The sequence below is a fragment of the Gouania willdenowi genome, unplaced genomic scaffold (assembly GCF_900634775.1).
Source record: "Gouania willdenowi unplaced genomic scaffold, fGouWil2.1 scaffold_309_arrow_ctg1, whole genome shotgun sequence".
NCBI classification, from domain to species: domain Eukaryota; kingdom Metazoa; phylum Chordata; class Actinopteri; order Blenniiformes; family Gobiesocidae; genus Gouania; species Gouania willdenowi.
In genome coordinates, this window is record NW_021145070.1 from 248889 (window position 1) to 266776 (window position 17888).

At 45.3% G+C, this 17888-nt stretch overlaps 1 protein-coding gene across 2 annotated transcripts; it reads right to left on the reverse strand.

The window, feature by feature from the left end:
• Positions 1-7049: 7049 nt before the first annotated feature.
• On the reverse strand, positions 7050-17202 carry LOC114459376 (E3 ubiquitin-protein ligase TRIM39-like). 2 transcript variants are annotated; one of them, XM_028441647.1, is made up of 3 exons: positions 17149-17202; positions 16578-16709; positions 7050-8745 (listed from the first exon to the last, which is right to left on the reverse strand). In XM_028441647.1, exons 2-3 carry the CDS (start codon positions 16596-16598, stop codon positions 7144-7146), a joined length of 1623 nt encoding a protein of 540 aa, XP_028297448.1. In that variant the 5' UTR covers positions 16599-16709; positions 17149-17202; the 3' UTR covers positions 7050-7143. The 2 variants fall into 2 exon arrangements, with proteins under 2 accessions (XP_028297448.1, XP_028297449.1); XM_028441648.1 differs by lacking the exon at positions 17149-17202 and having other exon boundaries at positions 7050-8719; positions 16578-16832.
• Between the last annotated feature and the right edge of the window lie 686 nt (positions 17203-17888).

The following is a 17888-nucleotide window of genomic DNA, read 5'->3' on the forward strand; positions in this document are numbered from 1 at the left end:
CCACATACACATAAATCCACAGAGGCTGGAGGGGGAGCACCGCTCCCCTCCATCCCCCTTCTTTTAATTACACCCCATACATTCACCAAACACACACATTCACACAGGGGATCGGGAAGTGCCTCTCCATTGGGGAATGGAGAGGCACCATAACAGGGTGGTGGGTTGGTACACATATTTGGGCCTCTCCGGTGGGGGCCTGGCTCCTCTGTTGGTGGCTGGGCCACTGCATAGAGTAAAAGCACATCAAGATGGTGCGGTCGGGCGTGGCGGTGGGTCTCGGGGGGGCTTTGCCGGGGTCTCTCCTTGCGGGGTCTTTCCGGGCTGTGTCGGCCGGGTGGGGCGCGGGGGTGCCTCTCCCCCTTGGGTGTGGCTTGGTGCTTGCTTTGTCTCCTGGTGGCCTTGGGGGCGGGCCCCGCGGTGTGCGGGCCCGGGGCGGCCTGCCTCGCCGGTTTGGGGGGTGGGTGTGCTGGGGGGGTGCTGGTGTCCTCACCGGGGTTGGGGCAGGGTTGTTTGGCGCCTCGGGATGAAGCTGTTTACTGGGGGGGCGGCGTTAGCTGTTCCGATGGTTGAGGTTGCTTTCGGCCGCCTGGTGGGTATGTCCTGCCATCTGCGGACTGGTGGGTGGGTCCGGGGCATCTTTGGCTGGGGGCTGCTGTCCCGCGCTGGATGTGTGCCGTTGGGGTGCCTCCGTCCCCGCGGTGGGGGTCGCCGGTTGCTCGCGGGCCGGCGGGGGGCGCTGCCCTGTGGCTTGCGCTGTCCGGGGGGCGGCGGGCCCTGGGCTGCTGGCCTTGTGCCGTCTGGGGCTGTGCGGTCCTGCTGGGCTGTGGCCGGGACCTGGGCTGGGGTGGGGGGCGCGTCCCGGGGGGCTTGGCCCGGGGGCTTGCCCTTGGGGGGTCCTGATCCCTGGGGGCGCTCCTGGGGCCCGGGGTGCTTGGCCGGCTGGCCGGGCCGGTCCTGGCGGGGGTCTTCTGGGGCGGGTGGCGCGTGCCGCGCCCTTGCATACCTTCTGGTGCGGCCCCTGCTTGGGCAGTCCCCCGTGAGGCAGAGTGTCGGGGTTAAATTAGGGGGCCACATCCCGGCGGGGCGGTCTGGCTTGGCCTCTGGAGGGGGCCCTGGCTTTAAAGAACTGAAGCTCGTGGCGCGGGCGGCATCAGCATCTGGGGCGCCCGGGGGGGCTAGGTTGGGGTGCCTGGGGACCGGCGGGGGGACTCCCAGCGGCCCCCTGGTGCCTTATGCGGCTTGGGGTGTGGTCGTTCGCCCTGGGCGGGCTGCTCCTGGTGCTGGATCCATTCCGGGTCCTCCTGGCCTGGGGTCGGGTCCTTGCTGGCTCTGGGCTCACCGGCGGGGGCCCGCCGGCTGCCCGTTCGGCGTGGCTCTGGTCGTCTGCTGGGCGTGGGCTTTGGCTCCTCCGCTGGGGTCTCGGGCGGGGGGCTCTCTGGGCCCTCCCCTCGGGGGGCTGGGCGCGGGGGTGTGGGTGGTGGTGGGGGGCTGGGGGGCCTGGGGGTTGGGGGTTGGAGTCGGTGGCGTGGTGCGCTGGGTCCTTGGCTCCTTGGGGGCTTTTCGGGTGTGTATGGGGGGGGCAATGGCAGCCTCTCGGCTTGGGACCTTGGGGGTGTTCGGGGGGCTGCTTGGCCGTGGGGTGGTCGCCGGGGGCCCCTAGATCTCTCGCTCTTTCTGCTGGCCCGACTGCTTCTTCGGGCCCGGGGGCGGCTTATGGGTTTTGCAGTAGCGGCTCTTGGAATCACATTTGTCATGGACGCACTGGCCTCGGGCTGTGGGATAACACTCATACTGGGCTCAACCATAGACACGTTGTTCCCAAATACCTGTTTTATGTAACTTCCACTCACTTCCTCCTCTGCTCACAGCCACCATCATTATTCCTAAGCCGCACACTGGTCACCAGACTGGCTTGATAACACAACAATAAGCACAATATACACAACCACAATTTCACATCACATCACTTGAAACTTATTGATTATTCCCCACCCATTCGTTTTCCTATCTTGTATCCCTCCTCCCTGTTAACTCCCCCCCCCCACCCCCCTCACCCTGGTGTAACACTGCCCTCTCTCTTTTACATCCTCCCTTTAATAAAGTATTTACCCTTCCCTAGGGAGGGCTGGTGATGGTCACAATTATGCAATGAAATAAATTCATTTATTTCATTGCAATAATAAAATATGCATTGCTGTTAAAAGATTGCACTTCTTGTAGTGTTAACCTTCAACAGCATGTGCAAACAAGGTGAAACGTAACTGCCACACTATCATCCATTGTATGAACACCACCGGCAACAGAGAAGCCCCTCCCCTCGACGCGTGTCCTGAGTATCTTCAACGCTGGTGACAAGCATTTGTATTCAATGAGCACAAGCGTCCAACTATGTGCATGAGGCACGATTTTAACGCCCAAAGCGTGTTTGGTGTGAACTTACCGTAAGAGTAGCTCTCAGTGATGTCACTCAGAGAAAAATCTTATAATTCCTCAAATTTTAAAACTTTTCTTAGAATGTTTCTTTGTTAGGATAAAAGTAATTCACAGAGCATCTTAGGCTCTAAGAGACCTCCTAAGGTGAAAAACTGTTAGTAGTAGTGAGGAAGACTTTAAGAAGCCTATAGCAGCCTTGTATTGTGGTGCGATTTGTTCACTCCTTTGTTTGTGCTGTAATCTTTGCCCTCGCTTTGATTGCAGCTCATAGCAGAGCTTCTCACACACGTATCTTGTGCCCACACAGAAGAGGGAATGACACATTAATTATCAGGGCAATGAGCTCCCAGCTCTGCCTCTTCCACTGTGATGTGATCCCAGGAGCCAGTTTCCCACATAATACTCGTATTTCACTTTTTAAAAGAGCTCCAGCAGTCACAGTAATCACTGACAGCTGCGTCTGCTCCAACATTAATATCAAATGCATAAAGCAGTAAAATTACCATCGTGGACAGTTAATTACAATAAATAAATTAATATAATAATCAGCATGTGAATGAGATTCAAACATGTTACTGTGTTCAAAATAAATTTTGCTGAATTGAACTAATTTCATGATTACACATTTCTTAATGCAGTCAAGGTATGATCAGTTGATTTTATTCTCCATTCTTTCTCTAACAACCAATCACAGCTTTTAGCAGACTGCATCATACCCAGTAACAGGGTCAACCACACCTCCTCACTAACATCAACATTTCTGTCCCTCTTTAATCAGAGTTGCTCTCAGAAACTCCCTGAATCACTGTTGAGCATTTCACTTTCATTCATGCTTTTATTAAACCTTTAGTTTAAACATGGCTTTTTTTTTTCAAGTTTTTTCAAATTTCTTTACCAGAGGACAACTTTTTTGTAGAGAGTTTTTATTGATATGAATGTTTCATAGGCTTTTTTCCACATGGTCAACAGAGACTGTTTTCCAATCTTGTTTCATCAAGTTAGATTTAAAAAATCAAATACATTAAAGGTTTTTTTTTGTTTAATTATCTTATATTTTCTTTGTTTGATCCTTTAGAATTCTGGATAGTATTTTTTATTAATTCTGTAAGTGCAAATATTGTCTATTAGTGTCTCACTATGAGTAGTTATCCTGGTTGGACACATTATTAATGGGCAAAGGCTCATGATCTACATTGAGTTAATAAATTCCTTGATGTTATAGTTTTCTTTTAGGTTTCAAAAATCAATGTTAAAATCACCACATGTAAAAAAAAAACCTGTCTGACAGGAAGCAGCAAGTAAGGCTGGGCAGCATCACATCCAGCACCCGGTCACTCAGCACTGGCGCCCCTCAGGGGTGTGTTCTCTCCCCACTGCTATTCTCCCTTTACACCAATGACTGCACCTCAGGGGACCCCTCTGTGAAACTCCTGAAGTTTGCAGACGACACCACCGTCATCGGTCTCATCAGGGATGGGGACGAGTCTGCCTTCAGATGGGAGGTGGAACAGCTGGCTCTCTGGTGCAGTCAGAACCATCTGGAACTGAACCCGCTCAAGACTGTGGAGATGACAGTGGACTTCAGGAGAAATCCCCCCCCACTCTCCCCCCTTACCATTCTGAATAGCAAAGTGGCTACCGTGGACTCCTTCAGGTTCCTGGGATCCACAATCTCACAGGACCTGAAGTGGTCCTCCCACATAGACACAACCAGGAAAAAGGCACAGCAGAGGATGTACTTCCTGCATCAGCTGAGGAAGGTCAACCTGCCCCAGGAGCTGCTGATCATGTTCTACACCTCCATCATTCAGTCTGTTCTGTGCACCTCCATCACTGTCTGGTTTGGATCTTCAACCAAACTAGACAGACACAGACTACAAAGGATAATTAGGACTGCAGAAAAGATCATTGGTGTTGATCTGCCCTCCATCCAAGACTTATACCTGTCCAGGGTCAGGAAACGGGCAGGTAACATCACTGCAGACCCCTCACACAATCTGTTTAAACTCCTCCCCTCCGGCAGACGCTACAGATCACTGTACGCCAAAACTACCCGCCATAAAAACAGTTTCTTCCCCCAGGCTGTCACTGTGATCAACTCTAAACAGTCATAGAGTGTCAGACCTGTTTCTGTTACTGTGAAATAACCTGGAACTAAACATAACAACCCTGGATCAACCTGTCACTGCGAATGTTCATGGACATAATTTTTTCATTTAAATGTTCACCTGCACTACTGCACTATTATCTGATTATTATTATTGTATTTTTATTTTATTTTATTATTATTATTATTATCTTGTTATTTTATTTAGTTTGCACATATTAGTCTAACTACTCTTATACTTTTATATTTATAATTATGTATATACTTCTTTTTTTATTCATTTTTCTTTATTCTAGTTGATTGTTATTTAATGTTACACTATCTGAGAGAGCACAGGTCACCAAGACAAATTCCTTGTGTGTATTCATACACTCTTGGTCAATAAAGTTGATTCTGATTCTGATTGTGAAACTGCTGTTTTTCAATGTTCAATTGTAAAAGGGAAAAGGAGAGAAGGACACGGGACAATCGAAAAACGGGCCAATTTGGATTTGTTTTATGGTTGTTTGATTAAAACGGTAAAACGTTTTTCTTGTTTTTTGTTTGAAAAGGAGAGGAAGAAAAACGGTTATTTAATTTTGGTTTACAGGTGAATTTGGGATTATCCAATGATATCCAGACCCTTCACTCACCGGAGCGTCATTAAGTTTTAATTCGACACAAACTTCCTCTTCTTCCCTCACAACTGGGATTCTGATGAGGAAACAGCTTATTGTCACTGGTTTGTAGACTTTTTGTAGCCAAACATAGGTTTTTACCTCCATCCAAAGAGTCAGGCTGTTAGCAGAGGGAGGCTGACACCTAGTGGCCACAGAGGAGACTGCACACACCACAGCAGCCTGGAACCAGCATCTAAAGCAGGAGTTCTCAACCTTGGGACAAGGACCCTGTTTTTTGCTCATGCTTTCGCTTTTTCTGCAACTAAACCAAACTTGCCATATTTTAACATGCTTTCATTCCTTTTTCTTGCCATATTGTTGCTCCTTTTAAAGCATTTTTACTATATTACTCCCATTTCTGACACTTCCAATCTTATTTCAATGCCTTTTCTGCACACGTGTTTCCACTTTTGCACTTATAAACCCTTTCCAAATGTTGACCCATTATTGTCACTTTTAACCTATTTTCATCATATTCCATGCTCAATTTTTTTTGCCAATTTAACCACATTCACCATTTGTCATTCCCATTATTAGCCAGTTTCAACTAATTGTTCCAATATTGACAGTTTTAACCATTTTTAGCACTTTGTCAGTTTTTGCCCGCTCTAGTTCGCTACTTTAAACCCATTTCTGTGGTTTTAAAAACCCATGTCACCACCTTTTTCCTCATTTTGGTCACTTTGTCTAATTAAAAAAAAGGATTTCCATCTTTAAGATGACTATAAAAAAATAGTAAACTTCCTGGATAACAGTAGTTATTATATTATATTATATTATACATGTGGTTATCACAGTTTTATAGAACAAAGGATGGCCCTGTTTCCACATGACTGTTCTTCAATATTCATGTCTGTGTTCAACCACCTTCAGCGACAGTGGGGGTCCCCGCTTTCTGGAACTTTTATTTTGGCGGTTGCGGCCTGAAACGGTTGAAAACCACTGATCTAAAGAACAAGTCACCAACCTTTGTGAAACATGGAGCTACTTTAAAACTAGTGAATAATCCAAAGGGCTACCAGTGAGATAAACACTTCTTAAACACCAAAACTTCACGGTTTCTCTTTAATTAAAGAGTAAGATAATAAGGAAGAGTCGTAGTGACTTAAAAAGTACATTTTAAAGTTTGAACATTCAACACTTTCTTCTTCTTAATTCATGCAAATGCTTTATTTTCACCACATTTTTTTTTGTAAATTCTTTATTTTTCTGTATTTTTGTTTAAACAATTACACAAAGTTTACAAAGGGTGGCATACAACACACTTTGACAGATACAATAATAAAGTGTATAGATGCCTGTGATCTTTACAAGTGCTTTTTTCTTGAAAGAAAATTTAAAGAGAAATAAAAAAAACAAACAAAAAAAAACAGTTAAATTCAATTAAAATTAAGTAAACCTGGATAAACAGAGAATACTTCTTCGACGTTCAATCACCCTCTTTTACATGTAGGTTTCAAAAGTAATATGACAAAAAACAAAAGAAAAAGAAAAGTGTACATAGTTTTATATATCAACATTTATACCCACATACAACACTTAAAAATAAAATGTACCACAGTTATACTCAACACAATTACAAATTAAACTTAGATGGACTTACAAAAACTCCTTAGATAACCTGAGCATCTTATTTTTATTACATTTCATAGAAAAAAATCATCATGTTCCTATTTTACTAACCGCTAACACATTTTAACTGATCATAAAACATGTAACACGTTTGTACAATGAATCATTTTGTAAAATATTTTTTTTTAATCCACTTTTATTTCATCACAATCCAAACACCAAATGTGAAACTTCTTTAATAAAATGTTTCCTCCCACTGTTGAGAATCATACATGTTAGGTTGGATGGAGTGCGTAACCAACCTGGAGAAGTGAATGGTTGCAGAGAACCATTGAATCTATTGTTGGTGAGACTTCATCATGACACTGATCATTCACTTTGATTGACAGGACAGATGATCAGAGGTGCTGAGTTTTTACCACCATAGTTTAAACCAGGACTAAAGTATGGGTGTAGTTTATGAGTGAAGCAGCAGTGAGTGAAGGAGTAGATCAGAGCTGCAGCATCTACATCATAAAAGGAGACCACACCCTCCTCATAGTCCACAAACACACCCACCTTCTCAGGAACACGCTTCAGATGAAGAATGACTGGATGATCTTCACATGCTTTATACACATTTCCATCTCTGAGTGCCACAGTCCATAAACCATTCTTAGGACACAGAGTGATCTTTCCCTTCCTGTTGATGGATTCTTTAACCACTCCTAAATCCCAGTCAGTTTTTCCTTTAACCTGAACCTCAAAGTAAAATCTACCTGAATTGAAATTCTGTTTCCCTAAAACACTGGCACAAGGAGAAAATCTCTCTTTGTTGTGTAGACGTTTCTTCCACACATCACTGAAGTAAATTTGTTTCCCATCATCAGACAGGACGAGTTTAGGATGAGCTGTAAGAGGATCAAGAGTCACATCTACTGCAAACTGCTGCAGCCTCTTCATCTCTAACATCTTTATCTTCATCATCTTGTCACTGAGTGTGTCCTCCAGCTGAGTTACAGCTCTCAGCACAGTTCCTTCATATGATGATGGATGGACCATGACCTCTGTCCAGTCCTTGGTGGCTGGAGGAGCTTTCAGGGAGCAGAAGTGTTGGAGGAGGTGGTCTTCAGAGTGGGAGAGCTGCTCCACCTCAGAGCTTCTCTTCATCAGCTCAAAGATTTCCTCCTCCAGCTCTTTGATCAAACCTTCAGCCTCGCTCTCTTCTGCTTCCTGTTGCTCCTCCATTGTCTTCATCAGCTCCTTCAGGCCTCTCTCAACAAGCTCCATCAGAGCAGTGAACATCTCCACACCTTCAGCTTTCCCTCTGTCTGCTGCTTCCTTCCTGAATCTCACTGACTCTCTGATCGCCTCCAGCTTCTCTCGTCTCTTTTGGATCATCTGCTGAAGATAAACTTTCTTGTCTTCAAACAGATCTTCTCCCAGAGGGACTAACTGGTGACTCCTGTGCTCCAAAACAGAACACATCAAGCAGACACGTGTCTGATCACTCTGACAGAACAGCTCCAGAGGTTTGCTGTGCTTTGGACACATCCTGGTTTCCAGGTTCTCCACAGGCTCCACCAGCTGATGTCTTCTCAGGCCTGATGCTGTCAGATGAGGCTTCAGGTGAGTCTCACAGTAGGAGATCACACAGTCCAGGCAGGACTTCAGGGCCTTTACTTTGGTTCCAGTGCAGACGTCACAGAGAACTTCTCCTGGTGCTGCTGCTTTCTTCTCAGATTCACGTCTGAACTGAGAAACCATCTCACGCATCATAATATTGACCTTCAGCTGAGGTTTAGTGCTGAACACCTGATTACACACGGGACACCTGCTGGTGGTACTGGTGTCCCAGTGTGTGCTGATGCATGTTTTGCAGAAGTTGTGTCCACATGATGTGGTGACTGGATCAGTGAGCACCTCCAGACAGATGGAGCACAGGAAGTGATGTTCAAACATCCCACTGCAGGCAGGAGACGTGTCCACAAACTGAGGGACAGAGACAAGCAGCACATTAACAGGACACTCTCATTGTTGTGGAACGTTCCTTTACTAATGTTTCTGAGTCCATCTCACTGAGATCACCTCTAGTATTTAGCATTGATTCAGTCATCCTGTAGTAATGTGGACAGTCGGCTGTGCCTCAGCAGCTGAATGTAAAAGTGCAATAGTTTGAATGTTTAAGGTTCAAATTAGTTCTAAAGTTCTCTCGTATTAACACTGGAATTTTTCTAAATCATAGGTTAGGTTTTTTGCGCATTTTATTTTAATGTACAATCTTTTTTCTTTGAAATAACCAATATATTGTGTAATAACAGACTGAAGTTTAACATAGCACAAATCTTTAAAGTCTGCATGGACCACACACTACATTTAACAGTGATTTTGTCGCACAATTGTGCGATGGTCAGACCCAGCTTTGGTTTCACTGTTTAAGAATGCAACACAGCCAGTTTGGTTCCTTTTAGATATATTTTTAATAGTGTTAGTGTATTAGAAAATGAGTCTCTGCATCATTAAAATCTTTAAAACAGTATCTAAAAGTAGCTCCGTTGGTGTGTCTAGCCCTGTCCAAGGTACTTATCCCGTCCGCTGGAAAGTACTAGTCCCAAGTAGGAAGGGGAGTGGGCTTGAAGTAAATCCGTAGCTCCTATCCCAGATGTCGGTGCGTTCCGTCGGCGTCCCACGGTGCGCTCTGTTGCCTGGTAGGCGTGGCACCGTCTCTCCTGTTGACCCCGGCACGTCTTCCGACAGCGTCCAGCGGTGCGTCAGCTGTTAATGTGCGTATCAGTCCTCCTCCTGCGTGCGCTGGCACGTCTCCAACGGCAACTCTTCGACGGGTCTGCAGCGGTGTAGGCGTGGCACCGTCTCTTCCGGAATCCCCGGCACCTCCGCTGACGACGTCCAACGATGCGCTGTCAAAACAGTAAAACAGCTCTTCAGGCGAAGCAACACATCGGCACTATGCTCAGCCTTTCGCTCATGAGGATAGAACACATTCCTTTACTCAGCTGTTTGTGCGCGTATCAGTATCCATCCGCCGATCCACCGCCTCGGCGTCCTGTTGCCCGTGCGTCTCCAGATCTCTGGGGAGGATCACTACTTCCTTGTGCACGCTCCCGTGTGTCGCCAATCGCATAGAGTCCTCTGCCTGCTCCTCGCGTGGTATCTTTCTCTGGTCACTGTTTTTCTTTCCCCCATTGACTCCTCAATGTTCCTTTTATATTCCCACCTACTATCCCAGGAACACCTTTGATAGGTTCAGCGCACCCGTGCGTAATTGATCTGAGTAGGGGGGTGTGTCAGTTCCATCGGTCACAATTTTCTATCCTAAATATTTACACAATCACTACATGAACACACACTGCAAACTTAGTGACACTCCACAGCATATGCACAAAAACACACCATGCACAGGCACAATAAAAGTAATTTGTATGGTTTAAACCAATACATTTGACATTTTCCCCCCCCTTTAACCCTAGTCGTCCCGACTACTCACTGTGTACGGAACCTAGCAGGGGGCAACCCAAAGTTTGTCCTCCGTGAGTGGCGTACCACTGTTTGTTCAGGTTCATTTTCCTGCCCCAATGCCCCAGAAGACACAGGTGGGCCTGCTGGTACATCCTGCATTTGGGGTGTGGGGTGCATAATGGTGCCGGTCACTATGCCTGGCAGCCATAATGTTGGTGGGATGAGGTCTTGCGGGGCCGTTACAGGGTCTCTTCCCACCTCTCCTCCTGCATCATGTTCCACTGTAAGGGGACAAGGTCGTATGTTATTGCGATGTAATGTGCGTGTGGGTGCCTCCTTACCCTCTGGTTTTACAACATACACCGGGTGGCCGTCCCTTAGCTGCCTCACTACCACAAAGGGTTCTGGTAACCATCGGGGTGCCAATTTTCCTTTTGCCCGCCTGCGGAAATTGCGAAGGAGGACCCTTTCCCCTGGTAGTAATGGGACAGACGTCGCTCGACGGTTATAACGGGTTGCATCTCTTCCTTGTCTCTTCTGAGATTGTTCTTTAACCAACTGGTACACTTGGCTCAATGTTTTGTTGTGCTGATGGGCCCACCCCTGTAATGTCTGTGACTGTGTCGTTGGCCTCAAGCCAAGGGTCCAGTCCATGGGAAGGCGTGCATGCCTACCAAAGACCACATAGTGTGGGGTTAACCCTGTGGTGCTGTGCACCGTGTTATTATAGGCTTGAAGTAGGGCAGGCAGTTTACTGTGCCATTGGGCTTGGTCTGTTTCACTTATGGACGACAGCAATTTCAGCAGCGTTTGGTTAAACCTCTCGCAAGCTCCGTTTCCTTGTGGGTGATAGGCCGTGGTACGGCTCTTTTGACATCCATAAAGTTGGCACAATTCCCCCATTAATGCTGACTCGAAAGCTCCACCTCTATCCGTGAGGATCCGTTCCGGGCAGCCGAAGATCTGGATCATGCTGGTGTACAAGGCCCGTGCTGTTGTGCTTGCTGATTGGTCCTTGGTCGGCACTGCAAAGGAGTACTTTGAAAAAAGGTCCGTTATTACCAAGATACAGGGGTATTGTTCCCCCGGGCAGCCAATAGACAAATAATCAAGGCCTACTATTTCAAATGGGTAAGAGGTTTTAATGGACATTAAAGGGGCTCGTACCTCTGGTCCAGCTTTGGCGCTTAAACAGTGCCAACATGCTGCTGTCCACTCCTTGATCTCCTGGATCATCCGGGGCCAGTAGCACCTTTGTCGAACAGCGGCCAGGGTTCTCGCACTGCTAGGATGACCCATCTTCTGGTGGTATTGCTTCCACACCTCATGAGTCTCCTGTGGTGGGATAAGAACTTGGAAGACCTCTAGTCCCATGTGATCCACTGTTAATCGCCCCAGGACCCCATTCTTCAGTCTGATGTTCTCCCATTCTTTACACAGTCGTGTCATATAAGGGGACAAGTCTACCTGTGGTCGAGGTACATCTTGCTCCTTCCACTGATGGAATTGGGCAATGTCTTCGTCCTGGTGTTGGAGTTCTCGCCAGTCCTTGCTCTCCTCAGCTGTGACCTTAGCTGTTTCTGCCATTACCCTCTGCGCTGGCAGTCTTGATAATGCATCGGCGTTCCCATTCTTTGCACCTGGTCGGTATTTGATGGTGTATTTGAAGTTGGCGAGTTGTGCCACCCAACGTTGTTCCACTGCTCCCAGTCTTGCAGTTTCTAGGTGTGCCAGTGGATTATTGTCTGTAAAGACAGTAAATTCAGTGCCATACAAGTAGTCTTTAAATTTATCAGTGATGGCCCACTTCATTGCCAACAACTCAAGTTTAAAGGAGCTATAGTTTTGGTCATTGCGTTCAGTGGGGTGGAGGCTGCGGCTGGCATAGGCAATTACACGCTCCTTACCCTCCTGTACTTGAGCGAGCACCGCACCCAATCCCTCCAGACTAGCGTCAGTGTACAAATTAAAGGGTTGGCAAAAGTCGGCATAGGCCAGTATTGGAGCCTTTACCAATAAGTTTTTTAACTGGTCAAATGCCGTTTGACAGTCTCCAGACCACTCTATGGGCACATTACTTTTCCCTTTGACAGAAGTGCCACGTGTCAGTGTATGAAGAGGAGCAGCAACTTTGGAGAATGCAGGGATAAAACGTCTGTAGTAGCCAGCAAATCCCAGAAAAGATTTTACCTGTTTGGCTGTTTCTGGTATTGGCCATTCGCTCACCACCGTGGTTTTGGCAGGGTCAGTAGCCACCCCTCTCTCACTAATGATATGGCCTAGGTAGGCCACCTGCCGCTGGAACAGGTGACACTTCTTAGGCTGGAGCTTTAGACCGTGTTGCTGCAACCTCTGAAACACCTCCTCCAAGTGCTGTATATGGCTCCTGAAATCAGAGGAGAACACTACCACATCATCCAAATAGATTAAGAGTGAGTCATTAACCATATTACCGAGGCAACGTTGCATAAGCCTTTGGAAGGTCGCCGGGGCATTGCACAGGCCGAAAGGCATACGTTCGAACTCATATAAGCCAAACGGTGTAGTAAAGGCAGTTTTCTCCCGATCTGCAGGGTCCATTTCTACCTGCCAATAGCCACTAGCTAAGTCCAAGGTGGAATACCATTTAGCAGATTTAAGACCAGTGAGGGATTCCTCAATGCGGGGTAGTGGGTAAGCATCTTTGTGAGTCAATGCATTTAGTTTCCTAAAGTCCACACAAAACCTCCAGCTTCCATCTTTCTTTTTTACGAGAACAACTGGGGCTGCCCAAGGGCTTACACTCTCTCTTACCACTCCTCCATCCAACATATGTTGTAGCAAAGCACGAAGTTCTGCATATAGGGTCGGAGGCACTGGCCGGTATCTTTCCCGACTCGGGGGTGCCGAGCCAGTGGGGATCTGATGTTTAACAACTCCAGTGTGGCCGAAGTCCTCTTCATGTTTAGCGAACACCGTACTCCATCTTTGCAACATTTTAGTCATCTCTGTTTGTTGTTCAGCTGTCAGTCTGTCCCCCTGTAAAGACATCACAGGATGAACACCTTCCCCATCAATATCTGGTACACTCACTTGTCTTACAGCTACTTCGACCACATCCGCTTCAATGTGGTGAATCGTCAACTCCTGTTCCCCTCGAACGTCATCCAACTTTATCTCCAATACTTTAGCCAATGGTCGTCGTTGTGGAATTTCCACAGAATATGGATTGGGGTTGCAGAGGCGGCAGGGGACCCGTCCATCTTCGAGTCTCACCAAGGATCGTGCCACCTGAAACTCAGTCTCATTATCAGAAAGTGGTTCCACCATCACTAGGGGCTGATTCTTTGTCCCTTCTACTACTTGCATCCAGACAATCATCTCTGACTCTGGTGGGATTACTACTGGGGACTGTTTTGGGAGTCTTACTATGCTTTCGTAAGGTGGGCCGGAGTCTCTGGTGGCCACCCTTTGACATTCAGTTAGAGCTTGAGCCCACACCGTTCCCTCTTTTGATGGAAGATTGGTCCTGAAAACAACCAGTCCTGGATGGTTGCTCTGGTTCAGAATAGACCACAGTGGCTTTATAATGTTCATTCCAAGGATACCTTTTTCTGGTCCAAGGCATTCATCTTTTACAATAACCACTCCTTTCTTTACTTCGCCCATTAAATCTACTTGTAATTGCGAGTATATTTTTTTCTCCATTCGTTCCCACTCTAAAACCTGAGAGTCTTTTGCAGCCGGAGCCATTATTCGTTGTACGCCTATGCCCTCCTCCATCTGTAGCTCCTGTTCTAACGCTAATACTTCTCTACAGGCTTCCTCAAATGAAAATCCAGGGTGACGGCGCAAATGTCGAGCTAGCTCCTGTTTCACCGGGCCTGCCCTCAAACCAACTATTAGTTGATCTAATAGTAATTCAGTTTCTGCCTCACCCTCTTCTTGTCGTTGCCAACTAAAGAAGAGCTCTCTCAAGCGTAGTACAAACGTCCTTATGGTTTCCTCACTATATTGCCGACAGTTAAAAAAACGGGACCTCAGTTGAGCTCTGGTGTTGGGTTTAGCATACAGTTTCTGTAATAACTCTAAAACTTTTTGTCCAGTATCCCGTTCATCGTTACTTATTAGCAATATTTCTCGCTTTGGCTCTCCTTCCAATGCACCTAAAATAAAGTCTGCTTGTTGTTGTTGGCTTAGTCCCTGGGCTCTGAGCATGGCCTCTACCTGAGCTCTCCATTCTACAAATATCGCTTTTTCTCCACTAAATTTGGGTATGAATGCAGCTCCCATAAACCACGGCATCACAAATTGTGCAGTAATTGGTGGGTTAACCCCATTGCTCTGACCTGGTTCCATTCTCAAACAGTGGTGCTGGGTCCTGTCGAGCAACGCCAAAATTTACTGTCGCACAATTGTGCGATGGTCAGACCCAGCTTTGGTTTCACTGTTTAAGAATGCAACACAGCCAGTTTGGTTCCTTTTAGATATATTTTTAATAGTGTTAGTGTATTAGAAAATGAGTCTCTGCATCATTAAAATCTTTAAAACAGTATCTAAAAGTAGCTCCGTTGGTGTGTCTAGCCCTGTCCAAGGTACTTATCCCGTCCGCTGGAAAGTACTAGTCCCAAGTAGGAAGGGGAGTGGGCTTGAAGTAAATCCGTAGCTCCTATCCCAGATGTCGGTGCGTTCCGTCGGCGTCCCACGGTGCGCTCTGTTGCCTGGTAGGCGTGGCACCGTCTCTCCTGTTGACCCCGGCACGTCTTCCGACAGCGTCCAGCGGTGCGTCAGCTGTTAATGTGCGTATCAGTCCTCCTCCTGCGTGCGCTGGCACGTCTCCAACGGCAACTCTTCGACGGGTCTGCAGCGGTGTAGGCGTGGCACCGTCTCTTCCGGAATCCCCGGCACCTCCGCTGACGACGTCCAACGATGCGCTGTCAAAACAGTAAAACAGCTCTTCAGGCGAAGCAACACATCGGCACTATGCTCAGCCTTTCGCTCATGAGGATAGAACACATTCCTTTACTCAGCTGTTTGTGCGCGTATCAGTATCCATCCGCCGATCCACCGCCTCGGCGTCCTGTTGCCCGTGCGTCTCCAGATCTCTGGGGAGGATCACTACTTCCTTGTGCACGCTCCCGTGTGTCGCCAATCGCATAGAGTCCTCTGCCTGCTCCTCGCGTGGTATCTTTCTCTGGTCACTGTTTTTCTTTCCCCCATTGACTCCTCAATGTTCCTTTTATATTCCCACCTACTATCCCAGGAACACCTTTGATAGGTTCAGCGCACCCGTGCGTAATTGATCTGAGTAGGGGGGTGTGTCAGTTCCATCGGTCACAATTTTCTATCCTAAATATTTACACAATCACTACATGAACACACACTGCAAACTTAGTGACACTCCACAGCATATGCACAAAAACACACCATGCACAGGCACAATAAAAGTAATTTGTATGGTTTAAACCAATACATTTGACAATTTTGTTTGGGAACAAATTAAATTACTTTACTTGTAACTTATAAATACACGTAATTTCTGTGCAACTTGTGACTGAAATTCACAAATTGTGATTAATTGTGATTATTTAGTCAGATTTGCAATTGATTGGTTATTTTTTAATCCATTCACGGCTAATTTATATTAAAAAAAATACATTCCCCATGAGCAGTAGAGACCTTTCTTAGATGATATCACACATCACATGACTTTTAGTGGTGGGTGGTAGATGATGGAAACCAATGGCAAACTGTTTACATATTTAATCTCTAACCTGGAAACTGGTTAGATATATTTGCACTTCAATCCTGTTTTTTTTTTTTCAAAATGAACATTACATTTATATCAAACCTCATTTGGACTCCGTAGAATGAAAGTTAAAGATATGGAAAACGTCACGTTACCAAGTCTAAACTTTAGTTCAAGTTATCTTCAATGTTCCTCAAATAAAGATATCTATGTAGTTGTAGATATCTGAGAAGATGTTTGGACTTGGCAGAAGTAGAAAGTTATGTTATTCTGTTGGTTTTATTCATTTTTATATTAACTAGTCACATTTCCTGAGATGCAATTGCCGTTTGCTAAAAAGCAAAAGTGTTGATTGTCTAAAAAAGGAAACAAATGGTTCATTCATTCCTACATCAAATATGTTGGTTTGTCATGTATAAATATAATTTCTCTTTAACTAAAAAAATTGTTAATCTGCAGAATTTTCAGTAGAATACTGGATTACAAAAATATTCAATAGCTACAGCCTTGAAACATATTGTATACAATTATATATAGCATGTTGTTAAACGTGAATCCCTGTTTTAAATGTTAACAAAATGAGCTAAATGCAGAAACCAGTTAGAAAATTGTCACTTACCTTTGACGTTAGATGTCCCATAATTAAGCCCTTCAGTGTTTAAAGGTGTTCCCATAAAAAGCAGCAGAGCAGCAATCCGTCACTTCCTTTCAGCAGCTCAATTCCAATGTTTCCTCAATTTACAATTTATATCTTGGAATAAAACAAAGTAATGATCACATGTTAAATGTGTCACATTAAAATTAATAAATACTTGTTCCTGTTGATTTGAGGCCAGTGAAATATGGGCCTGTCATAATACGTAATAATAATAATAATAATAATAATATGTAGCTTTACATGCAGTGAGACATTCTGTTATAGTTTCTGATGTATATATTATATGCCGCTAACACACACACACACACACTGTATATAATGATTCAATTCAGACTAAATGTTAAATGTTAAAATGAATAAATTTAATGAGCTTTTATGACAAAGTCGTTCCAAAGATCATTCAATATCAGCTCATTCGCACAAGATTATTACTAAATATGTAAACACATTTAGATTAAAACAAGCAGTATTTACTCACTGGAAATCACTAAATTAGTCATTAAAGTTGACATTATTATTGTTAGAAACTTACTTTGGTCTCAAACGTTGCTCACTGATGACATCTGCTGGTCAACGTTAATCTATATTATTAAAACTACTTTAGTCGTTTCTGATGGTGCACGAGGAGATTCTGTAGAATGGTGGAGATTCTGCAGCTTTCATCTTAGCCTGAGTTGCTATGACAACCTGTCAACATTGAGTTTCTATTTTAGCCTAAGTTGACAAGACAACCTGTCAACATTGAGCTTCCATTTTAGCCTGAGTTGCCATGACAACCTGTCAACATTGATCTGATCAAAGCTGCCTTTTGTGATTAAATGTGTGTCATATTAACATAGGAAGATCAAATATATTAAATTAAATAATGCAAACACACACACACATTTTACTCCTCATAGTGGATATACTGTATGTATAGACTGTTACATCAGGCATAAATACTACCAATGAGGGAGCGTCTTATACAACAATAGAAAACTAATGAACATTTACTTGCTGTTGGACAAAAACTTAATAAAAATAATAATAATGCATCAGTTTTATATAGCGCTTTATCATAGACAGAATTACAGAATTAAGGCATTATTCTTTCACTCCCCACTTAGTGGTGGTAAACTACTATTGTAGCCACAGCTGCCCTGGGGCAGACTGACGGAAGCGAGGCTGCCATAGTGCGCCATCGGCCCCTCCGACCACCACCAACACTCACTCACACATTCATACTAGGCAATGTAGGTGAAGTGCCTTGCCCAAGGGCACAATGACAGATAC